The 12,130-nt window shown below is 39.4% G+C and overlaps 1 protein-coding gene across 1 annotated transcript in view; it reads left to right on the top strand.

Annotated features, from left to right (window-relative positions):
* The window catches only part of sano (serrano), a 33,499-nt gene extending 24,518 nt beyond the window's left edge, over positions 1-8,981 (top strand). The window contains exons 2-7 of the mRNA XM_066393105.1: positions 1,465-1,754; positions 1,809-2,062; positions 5,474-5,690; positions 5,750-5,951; positions 6,670-7,275; positions 8,027-8,981. Coding sequence (XP_066249202.1) covers positions 1,489-1,754; positions 1,809-2,062; positions 5,474-5,690; positions 5,750-5,951; positions 6,670-7,275; positions 8,027-8,305 — 1,824 coding nt within the window. The 5' untranslated portion in view covers positions 1,465-1,488 and the 3' untranslated portion in view covers positions 8,306-8,981. The remainder of the gene's footprint in view (positions 1-1,464; positions 1,755-1,808; positions 2,063-5,473; positions 5,691-5,749; positions 5,952-6,669; positions 7,276-8,026) is intronic.
* The last annotated feature ends 3,149 nt before the right edge of the window (positions 8,982-12,130 follow it).

Genomic DNA, 12,130 nt, shown 5'->3' with positions numbered 1-12,130 from the left:
ATGGACGACCTTGGGCTGGTCATACTTCTGGTCAGTAATGGGCAAGGTCCGATGGGTGAAAATGTGGCCTTGACTCGGCCGCCAATAATAAGCGCACTTTCTAAGCGAGTGCGAGCCGCACATCAACGACCGAAATGCACAGATTATGCTAATCTTGCGTGTGTGTGCTCCTTTCGTGGATTCGAGTCGTAAAATTCTGTGGTACCGTGGTCGCGGTTCGTGGTATAATGACGTTTATGGGTTTGTTGCGGGTGTCGGAGAATTTGGTCGGGTTTGGTTAGGGTTGGGGCCAGTCCAAGGTTGGATGCAGCGAAAAACTTTGCGCTATAAATATTTAGACCGGCTGGGACGCCACTGTTTCAGATTATTTTAAGTGGCAAATTTTACGATTAAGCGCATTGGTAAGGCCTACCATTCTGATGAATTTCATTGGCGTATCGATCAGGATTCAAAAGTTGCAAATTTTTAGCTTCGCTCTAGTTCACAACTCTTCTGGTCAACAGCCACAGCTGCCGCACGTCCTTGTTTGAGACTTGCATGAGTGCCAAATTTTCCCAGAAGACGCAGCACTAAGATCTACGATTGTGGTAAATTCTATTGGTGTGGCATTCAGGATTTAACAGTTGTAAATTTTCACCTCTGCTCTTATTTCTAAGCCTAATTCACACGTCTAAATCTTAAACGAATATTCCGACGGGACGCCACTGTTTGAATCCTAATTACAGTGCCAATTTTTCTCATTAAACGCATCAGTAAAATCTACAATTCTGGCCAATTTCATCGGCGTAGCAGTCGTCATTCATAAGTAAAAAAAACTTTGCACTTAAAAAACATAATTTTTCATGGGTTTTAGTTACCGCCTACCTTACAGTTACTGCAAGCCACAGGTTCAGACTTGAAGAAAATGCCAATTTGTCTACTGGAATAGCGCTGGCGTAACACTCAGAATTTATAATTGATTCTAAATCGGTTATTGTTCAATTCATAAAACAAGTCACAACCGAATATCTGGCTGAGGTACGCCCTTGTTTCACTCTTAATCAAAGTACCAATTTTACTGATGAAAAATACCACTAAGGTCTACCACGGAAAGATATTGAAGTGCCAATTTTTACATAAATATACATGATGAGATCTGCGGATTTCGTGATTTTTATGGGATCGAATTAATAGAAATGCAGTGGCGTAGATAAAAGTCTTTACTCCTTCAAATAATTGACTCTGAAGGAGTAAGAAGTATTAATATTTTTTTGCATCTCAAATACGCATGTCAACTAAAAAATGTGTCCTAACTGGAAAGCTGGCAATAGAAGTTTTCACTGGGAAAATAGTGACATTAATAGCTCGCAATACAGGCGCATAATAGTGGTCAATCTGGGGGTACCTTTCAAATCCCCACACAAACTGTGTTCCTTTTCTAATTTGTTACCGAATGTCACCACTAATTGTGATCTTTATTTCCAGAAATGACGATCAAGTGATGCCATCATGGCGGCCACCGACGCTCAGATTACAGTGGCGGCTGCGCGATGGGCCGACGAGGGCAGCTACTTGCGCGAGTTCGTCGCGAAGCACCATCTGCCGGCAGTGGTGAAGATTATCAAGGGCCAATATGGCGGGCTAGGAGTCCCTACCCTGCCCAGCCCGGGCCTTCAATCCACCGCTCTTCTAGTCTCTGTGGGTAAGAGACAAAAGATCATCGCGCAGGCTGTCAAAATCAAAGAAGGGCGACGACTGGTTTGTGTGGGACCTAGGTAGGTGCCTTTACATATTAAGAGGTAATTGTTCATTAAGAGTTTTCGTTACAGGCTAGTAATCCCCGAGAGTTATCCGGGGTACTTTGAGCTGCTAAGCGAAGAGGGTAGAGCAGTGAGGTGCATTGAGAGTGTAGCCGAGCTGGCTCGGCGGAAGCCTGAAGAGGGCTGTTTGGTGCGCGAAACTATTCGCGGGGTGCAGGCTAAGACTGAACCGGATGGTACCGTGACCCCCGAAGGGGCCCGCACTATTCCTGCAGGAGAAATACTAGTCCCTACCGGCGAGGCTGTTTTGCAAGGGTCCAAAGGTAAGTCACCACCGTAGTAAGTACTCATGGTACTACTAGTACCACAACAACTTTCTCTTCTGTTCTTATCCTTGGCATTACAGTTCCGAGACAATTATTATCTATGCTGTTGCATTCTGCATCGCTCGGTAGCGATGGAAATAAAATTCGATATGTGCTCGGCAGTACCGTTTCTTTATGGTACCGACAGTGTCGGGAAACTAGGCCACGTAACGATCTTGTCTGATATTGTTCTTATGCATGGCTCATGATCTACATATCGCCGTCGTGCGGTACTGGGTACTGTCCTGCTGCTATTAATTAACTATCTGACAGTACTGTTGCGCAGTACCCTAGTCAAATTTTTCGAAATTCCTGCACGCACATGTGAAGCATGTTAAATATTCGAGAAACTACTTAATGTTTTTGTTTGGTTCTGGTGACTTGACTTTGATTGACCAACAAGCAATTCATACTTAGAGAGAATTTGGAGAATGGAATTCTCGAAAAAATCGGTAATTCAAGAAGAGATTAAAAATGGTGAGAAAAATTGAAAGAACAAATTCTCTACATTTGAGGCTTCAATGGTGAATTCAAAATCAGTCTTTAAGGAGATGGAAACGTGCTAAGAATTTTTACTTAAAATTTTCTTTGTGCGGCCTGGTAAATTTCTATATTTGCGGCAAAGTTGAGGTTTGTGCAAGAAATGCTGACCTTCAAAATGGAATCAAAATCATTACTGTAGTTCGTCACAGAATGCAGTTCCAAATTTTTAAAAAAATCAAACTTTTACTAATTTTTTGGGAATTCTTTCTTTCTCTGACTCCCCTCTTGGACGTCCCCCTTATTCGAAAATTTAAATACGAACGCCACGGTTTATACAGTAAAATTTGAGTTACAAAATGGTACTAAAGTTATTAGTGTAGATCGTGTCTGAAGACAAATTCAATGTCGTCAAACCCTGCTAATTTTTTGGGAATTTTTGCTTTATCGGTCTGTTTCATTCATTTTCTGAACCTCAAAATTTCAGCTATTTCCGCACAATTAGAAAGTATCCGCCACTGACGATGGATGTCCTCTATAAAAACCGAAATTTAATTTTAAAAAAATTCTTAACCTATCAAGATTTACATTTTCTAAATTTTTCCAGTGGTGTGTCTCTAAGATCTTATCTCAATTTCATAGATTTCACAATTTTTTTGTAGCTTCGAAACGCGTTCACATCAATGCTTTTTATATCTGTTTGAAGAGCAAACAATCCTTTATTAATGTCGAAAGTTTCACCTTCTCTCTTTCAAAACAGTAATGTACTGGATGGATTTCTGCATTAGAGAATAAGGAGGAACGCGTAATAGATTAATTAATTTGATCTTATGGAAGTACCAGACAAGAAGTACTGTTAAATCCAGGACAATATAGTGTTTATAACCTATAAGATAAAGCGAAAAGGTTTACGTATGGCATGGTGGGTAGTACCTACTGTCACATGCGCATCAATGACTTAAAGCAGGGAAGTCAAAGCGTCTTTCCCCGAATTTGAACATTTATAAAGGAAAAAGTGCGTGAATGGTTTAAAGGTAATTCTCATCCTTAATGCACAACAAAGTACTGTTAAATCGAACAAAGACAGACTATTCCACAGATTCAATCTCGGACCATGATGGATACCTCAATAGGTGGTAACATTTAATTTCAGAGGACACACCTGACACCACTCCCAGCTATAATATTTCATACTGAATGCTTCCGTTTAACAGTAACGCTCTTGAATATGAAAGAGCTTTCATGCACTAAGAAATGTTTGTCATTCGCTTTTCTGGGCGAGGGAAAGCAATTAATTATTATTGACAAAGAACTAATAACTATTGGCTAAAATCTTGTACTAGAGACACATAAAACCGAACATTACGGCTACGTTTACTGTCCCATAAAACTGAAAAGCAGTCCAAGTTAATTATAGCTTTAACGCAATAAAAAGGCTTATGAGGGTTTTTGGGTTAAGAAGAAGAGCGGTATGTTTTCTTGTGTTTTAAGGGGAATTAATGTGCTGATTGAGTAACCAAGGACGTTTAATTAGCCTTTTAGTTAGCAATAAATAGCACCGCTTTTTTAAAATATCACCAGTGAACGATGCTAGAATGGCAATAAACCTTGACTGAAGATCCAGCTCCTTAGTCTCAATTAAAGCCCAATTTTCGCACTTCAAGTCTACTCTTCTGCTTTAAGTGATACCAACACACAAATCAATCGCAGCCAATTAACCTAGACCTTTGCTAACGACCTTATTACCGTATGGCATCTAAAGAAGGTAATCTCTTTATGGGAAAGCTCTGGTTCTTCGAGGCTATCTGGGTCAGTTATCAATTAGGCCTTATATCAGTATGGAATATGATCTACTTGCGCGTTTATGAATACTTTGGTGTACATTTGTTTCGATTTATTCGTTGATTATGCAGATCTAGGTGCGATGTGTCATGAAACCACGGCGGAATTTCGAATGATTAAAAAATCTCTCGGTTTCACGTGTTTTCTATTTTTTATGAAAAATGTGAAACTACCTCTCGAGATAATCTACGCCATTTAATAGCAGTATGATTTTAATAGACCAAATTTTATCTGTAACCAGTAAAACGTAAAACTGGATTCGTTTAAAAACAGTGGCGTGCGTCGCCCCAGAAAGCAGATTTAAATTCGTCAAAAATTGCAAAACTTTGCTTAATTTTTCAGAATTTTCACTTTCTCGACTTCGCCACGCGTACGTACGCGTAAGTTTGGGCTATGAAGTTTAAAAGCAAATTTCTCTTAATTGTAATTTTGAGATTTGCAACAGATTTTCTTTTCACCTTCTGAACCTTAAAATTTGCATCATTTTCACACATTAAGGGACTGTCTCCACCACTGACTTTGACACCTTTTTAAAGCCCATTGTGCTCCTATAAAAACCGACAATTTCAGTTTATTTCATTCAAACCAGCTGCCACTGGAGCGTATTTTAAAAGGCACTTCGAAAATTAGTACAATTCGGATTTCGGCTCGTGTTTAAGGCTCTTTTTGAGATCCGTAATTTTCAACATCAGCATCTAACCTGAACCAACCTGAATGTGGTTCCGAACCGAAAAAAAAAATGTTAATTAGAGGCATTTATATTATGCCAGCCTATCAAAGAATAAAAGCTGCCTACTTCACTGACTTTCAATATTATAGCGTCTTTAAATAATGTTAAATGAACTTCCGGTAAGGAAGGTCCCGTTCAGAAATTATTTTATTGTCGCAACTGTATTGTCAGGTACAACCTTCCTCATCATTCCCAACCGGGTGTGAGTGTGTTGCTAGAGTACGTTCAGAAATTCCCCTGAATCGAGTGTAAGTGTGTTGCTGTGAGATCATTATATCCTTATTTAACAAATTTAACTTGTGTCTATTTCGTTCCAGGGCGGTACCTGAAGTGCCTTGACACGCGTGGTGACACTATTCTTCTGGGTCTAGAGCAACGAGGCAAGTTCTCAGCCCTAGCCCGAGAGGACAACATCAGTGGCGTCCACACGGCCCGCAATTTGCTCAGCAAGAGGCTTCCCCTCACTGTGCGGCTCGTGCACGGCACTGCCCCCAGGGGACTCAAGAGTCCAAGTCATTTTGTGCCAGAACTTAGGTGAGGAGCCAAAAAATTCTTCTCAGGATGAAATGCGAGACAAGTTTTTTTGGTTGCAGGTTATTATCAATATTTGAAGAGGAGCACGTGTTCGCGCTCCCCCTTCAGAAAGATTCCCATAGTGTGACAGCGTTACCCTTAGCTGCGCCTCTGAAGTTACTCCGAACCCGAAATGAGGAATCCCTGAGGACCATGCAGGAATTCAGTAGATTAGTGGACAAGTGTATGGTTTTGGTCGCGGAGGTGGCCGATCGAATACAGGTAAATTAGGTTATTGATTAAAGAGAGTAATATCATGGTTAAACTTTTTTCTCTTTCTATTTGGCAAGAGGTGCGTCATACTTTAATGAGTTGTGATTAACAGATAACTCAGTACAAATTCTAATTGAAGTGGCCAGCAAATATTTATTAACCGGCAAATATAATCCACTTTCAGGATTATTCCTGCAAATCGATAACTCAAGGACATTTTCTATTCCCGAAACGGGAACAACCGCAATCAGCCTCATTCCCCTAATGCCCTCAGAGGAGTAATAAAAACTCAACCACCACTAAGTCCCATAGCAATAATGCTGAAAGCCCTTTAAGGGCCTAAATGTTTCAGTCATATTCCCCATCGAGAACATAACTCAAGAGAGTTTTTCAGGGGAGTGTTGGTTTCATTGCGGCCTTAAAAACTATATTTTGGATAAAATGTTATAACGCATATATGGAAATGACTAGAAGAGTTTTAAACGTAGTGATTAATTTCGTGCATTGAGTTAATTAAATTCACTTCGCACATTTACTCATGCAAATTTATAAGTGACTTTCATAATACAATCACTCCGGGTCTAAGATTTCCAAACGCATCTTTCACTGAGTAATCTGACAACTGACAACTATGACAATAGAAATTTTCGAACGCTTGTTTCGAGAGAATATGATTATTGTCAGAGTGTTAGTGATTCTATCTACACCGGTTTTTTATTTCTTTCAGGTGCTGGACGGTAAATTGGGTGACTCAAAAAAGCAGTCGCCAACCCAACCTACAGAGCTGAAAAACGGGTTCCTCTTGCGCCGCAGCGCCTCCTCTGACTCGGCCAACCATCGAACTAAACACTCCCACCACCGCAAAGACGAGAACCGACTTCCGGTCTACAGTAAAGACTACGAGGAAATCGACCAAATCTACGACTACGTCCGAGGCTTCGCCCCTTTACCTAAGAACATAAAGTCGCCCTTCTCCGATCCCTCGCCCTCATTGACCTCGCACAGTTCCACTCCCTCGCACCCAGATCTCAAACCCGAACCACCACCCATTGAGACCATTCCAACTAAGAAGCTGCAGGCGGAAAAGAGGAATAGGAAGTCGGCCTCGTCTACCATACGGGAGAAGGAGGCGCAGCCAAAGCCGCATGTGCAGGTGCATCAGAAAACTCCACCAGGGCTGCCGAAGTTGTATGTGAAGAATGGACACTCGCAGAGGAGTAGGCTGTTGAGGCAGAAGAGTGCTTCACCCATGAAGGAGACCCCGCCTAGTCCCATTTCCAAAAGTGGGTCTCCCTTGTTTAATATCCGGTACAAGTCGCTGAATAATTTGCAGGTGAGTTATTTCTTTCTTAAGTAAACAAATCTTTGTCCTCATTGTCCTCGCGAGAACTCTAACTCGCCGGAAGGGAAGGGGGGTGAACGGAATGAATAATTGTGAGGAAATCGCCTGTGGTAATTTCAGTTTAATTTATTTTAGAGATTCGGACGTAGAACGCTTCCGTCTTTATGATATCACATCCCAAATTTTAGAAAACGTAATTACTTGCTAAAAATATTGAAAAATCTATTACGCCCACGTTGAATTTCGAGGATTTTAACTTGAATCAGGTCAACTGTAGGTGTCACCACAAGTTCGTTGCTTCAATGCTGCCATCTGCGCCGGATTATCCGTAATTTCAAGACTTCTAGTCTATCACCAGATGTCGCCACAAGTTAAATTTTCTACTTTAAGCCGGAAATCTCGTTAAACCATGAATAATTCATAAGAAAAAGGCTTAGACAAAGCGTTTTCGTGCCGTTCATCGACTCTTCCATTCATAACGACTTTACGTGACCTAAACATTTCACCTGATGTTATTGTCTATAAAAACCTTGTAATCATCTATTAAACGCATAATGCAGTCTGGGGCGAAAAAAATTAACTAGAAACCGTATAATTGCCATTAAATTAGAGAAAATACAGATGGATCGCTAGATAATAGATAGCCTATTTCCTGACATGCGATAGAGCTTTCGCCGAGTAATTATTACTTTATTATGACTTGATTAGATGCGTTTTAAAGCAATTGCGTCTATGGTTTCAGGCGATGGAGCTGGACGGTACTTTGGACTCCAGCAACTCCGGTGGAAGAGCTTCTGGGGATTCTGGAACAGGGTTGAAGCAGCCGGAAAAGCGTTCTCGGAAATTATCCAGACCGCGCAGTCTGACAAACCTTGTCTGGGAGACTCGAGAACATCCGGATATCTCGATGCCTCTCGTCGAGAAACCGAAAAAAATAATCGATCCAGCGGCCATAGTGTATAAAAAACATTCGAAGTACTCCATAAGCGGACATAAGAGCCGGGGTACCCTGTATTTGTAAGTGGTACCAGCTATTTTTGTGATTTTTTCTCTTGTGTAGTGCGTAAGCATCGGATAGGTCTACTTCCAGGGGGTGCAGGACATGGGGGTGGGGTGTGAAGGTTGTGTCGTCCGCTTTGACTGTGCAAACAAATTTCGCACTTTCCGCCTTTGTATATACATAACGATTATATAAAAAATCGTTACATAATAGATTTTTCAAGACACATATCGCCTTTACTCTCTATAGTAATAATCGGGAAATGATTGACTTGTCTTATTGTATTTAATGGGATTTTATGCATGTTATAAAACGCAAAAGCTATAAAATTGTTATATTAATGGATTTTTGTATTATTATGATATATTAAAATGTGTAAGGAGATTTACATTTTATACAAACAATATTGTACTTAAAAGTTCTTGTAAATTTAACGATACCAAAGTGTCCTTTCTGTCATATTCTTCCCTTTTTAGACGTTTTTTTCCTTATTATTATGGTTTCGTGTGTGTTTATTTTCTCCATATTTGTATCATTTTTAATGGTTTTATTGCGGAAGTAGACTGGTTCGTTTTCTTAAGTTTTTTTCGATAATCTAAGACTTGTGATTTGTAGGTTTTAGTTTTGTATGTTATTTTTTTAATTCGTATGTTTAATTTAAATAAATACTACTTGGTGTCCATATCAGTTTAAAAGTCAAATACAGTGTTTTAAAACTTATGAAAACGTGTTTCTTTGTGGAATTTGCAAAACCCTACAAATCCATACAAGGACAACTGGACACTCTCGCGGGTTTGCAAGTATTCAGAGAAATCGCAGGAAAGTTCTTGGACATATCCAAAATCCTTTCTGAGATATAAGTAGAGAATTCCTATATGTTGGGAACTTTTTAAAATTCCATAAAATATAGAATTTTTTAGAAAATATGAAAAACTCGTAGAAACTCCTTCAATATCTAGAGGTTACAAAAAATTCATGCACAATTTTTCAATTCAGAAAATTAGTGAAATACCTGAAATCCTGAGGTTTGCGTAGAAAATCTTTCAGAAAATAAAAAATATATATATGATTTTCAGAAAGTGTAAAAATTACTTAGGACCAGAACGATTAACGTAAATAAACTAAATCCATTTTTTTCACTTCACAAATTCATTGGATTCAAAAAGTTTGAGAGTCATGAATAACATCCTTCAGTATTAAGAAATTCAAATATTATTTTTCTCCGCCTGTAAAAACTGTTTCATGGCCGATCAAAATATATTCTAAACTTTTTTCCTGATGTCTCGTACACATCTGAGATGCACATTATCAAAGGTTATGCGGCTGTGAATGAAACAATCACTTATTCTTCTCAATAATGACTAATTCGGTAACTGGATCGCCCGTAGTATTTAAACCTATTGTGTGTCTGCGCGCGCTATTGCGTGTGCATTGGTGGGAGAGGCTTCAGCGCGTACGATGTTTGACGCAATAGACGGCTTTAGGCGATTTTAGAAATGAACATTTGAACTTGTTGTAGAGACAGCTCCATCGTTGGTCGGATAAAAAGGGGCGGATTACCTTCGGTGTTTGTTATCTTTTCTAATTGTCTAGAATAAGAATTACTGGAAAAGTACTGCAATTTCTGAAATTCTGAGAAACAAATAGAAAAATTCTTACATATCAAGAGATTTAAACTCAGTTTTCCTTTTCAGAAAGTTTTGGATGGAAAAATTCTAAAAAAATCACAGCTTTCCACAGAGAGATTTCTGTAAAGTCAGTAGAATTTTAAAAAATCAGGAACTGTGCAGAAAATCTCTTAGTATGAAGAAAATTTTAAAAATGCATGAACATTGGTTCCATTTAAGCTTTTCTAGAAAATTCGCGAAATTTGTTATTTATTGAAATTCTAAAAAATTGGTTTAATTTTGGGAAAGGCGTAAAAACTTTTTGTATAAAAGAAGTTCAATTTCTTGAAATCTTTTAACTCGCTGAATTCTGAAAAGCGCGACGAAAACTCATCAGTATCTACTAGCTCAACCTATTTTTAACGTTAAGAAAAATTGAAAAAATATCAAGCACTGTTTGCAATTTTCAAAAATATTTACACAATTTGACAAATATTTAGAAAATCGAAGACATTTCTTTAGTTTTCTGAAATGTTTTTTTAAAATTGCGCTTGTCGATTTAATAGCCATCAGGTGAGGTTTAGCTGAACCTCGTTCTATACAAAGTAGAACAATTCCCAACTGAACCACAAGTGTACCATGGTACCATCACCGACTAGCCGAGCAAATAGTACCCGCATAAAAACGATATTATTTATTATAAATTTTAATTTGCTGGGAGCCGCTCAATCGCTTCACCCATGTGGGCAAACCCATCGCCCGCCAAACCTACCATTTTTAATGCAAATACGTAATATTTCAGTACCCGTTTACGGCTTTTGTTCCGAGGCATCTCCTCTCTCAATCTTTAATTTGCGACGCCGTCATTTTTTCCGTCTGAAGGTGAAAACGATACGAATTTGCCGCGGTACTGCGCGTGCTCTTATCGTAGTACCATCCAAGGCCCCACAGATAAACACCATATACCGTCGTTAAGGTATTATTAATGGTTATCTTTGGAATCGATGGTTGTAGCAAGGTATCTAAACCAAACAGGGGCGGTGAAGGAGCGTTGCCTTCAAGCTATCAAGGTACTAAGGATGAAAGTACCAAGAAAAATCAGTAGAGATACTCTTCGTCGTTTTTAACGCAAGCTCATTTCAAACAGCTTGAAGCAATCGGAAGACGTTCGAAAACCACAATTTTTCAAAAGGTCCAGATTTTCCATAGATTTTTAAGCAATGCAGGAAATGACGGAACGCTCTACGAATTAAAAAAAAATTCCTGAACTTTCTAGGTCTTTCAGAACGACTAGAGCTGCTATGGAGCGATTGAAGCTTTCTGAATTGATATTTCACCAATTATCAAAAAATTAGCTTATTTACCAGCAGTTTCAATTGAGATTTCGGCAGGAATAGAGCTGCAGAAGGACTGAACGATTCTTCGCTTCATGAGAGGACTGCATGATCTGCCTCATGTGATCAGCTAAGACCCGTTCGGTCCTCCTGCCGTCCAGTTATGTCAACGATTAAGAGAACTTAGAAATAACTGTTCCATGTCAAATTATAATATTATTACACATTGCACAATTTTGTTTGAAAATTCGTCACGAGACCTAACGGCCCCTGCTAGTTTTCCTTTAATAACTTCGAAACGGTACCACCGCCAATCACATGTAGGTACGCATACATCCCATGCCCTAACAGTAAACGAGCATACCATAACCTATTAGAACCGGGCAGGATGGGATGTTATTATTGATATATCGGCGAATTATGCAGATACGAGTGTTTAGAATAATAACAACTTTGGCAGCTCGATGAGGAAATTCAATATCGGTGGTGGTACCAACACAGGTACCTCCACGCCCTTTCGCACTTCTGCGGTTGAATCGATTTCAACATAACTGGATGGTTTTTGCCCACAACGAGGTTGTAGCTCTCTGCATTTGGCCAGCCTTGCCTTCCCATCACATCCACCCATATCATTAATAATAACCGAACAACACAGGAATAATACCGCTATTTAGCAGCCATTGTCATGCCATAATTCGAATGTGATGGAGCATTCATTCGAGCCGTCAACAGAGAGGGACATAACTCCATTTCCGGTCACATTATAATGTAAGAAAAGTCAATAAGGAAAAGCGTTAATGAATGGCCACATTGTGTTGCGGTCCGTGTTCCTGCATGCCCAGGTGGGCCATTAGGATAACTGTTCGTTTTCGACTAGTTTGGGCTTGCAAGTGAGACACGACTGT

Source organism: Euwallacea similis, chromosome 9 (genome assembly GCF_039881205.1).
Source record: "Euwallacea similis isolate ESF13 chromosome 9, ESF131.1, whole genome shotgun sequence".
NCBI classification, from domain to species: domain Eukaryota; kingdom Metazoa; phylum Arthropoda; class Insecta; order Coleoptera; family Curculionidae; genus Euwallacea; species Euwallacea similis.
The sequence above is the reverse complement of the archived record's forward strand: the minus strand, read 5'-3'. Positions and strand labels throughout refer to the sequence as shown.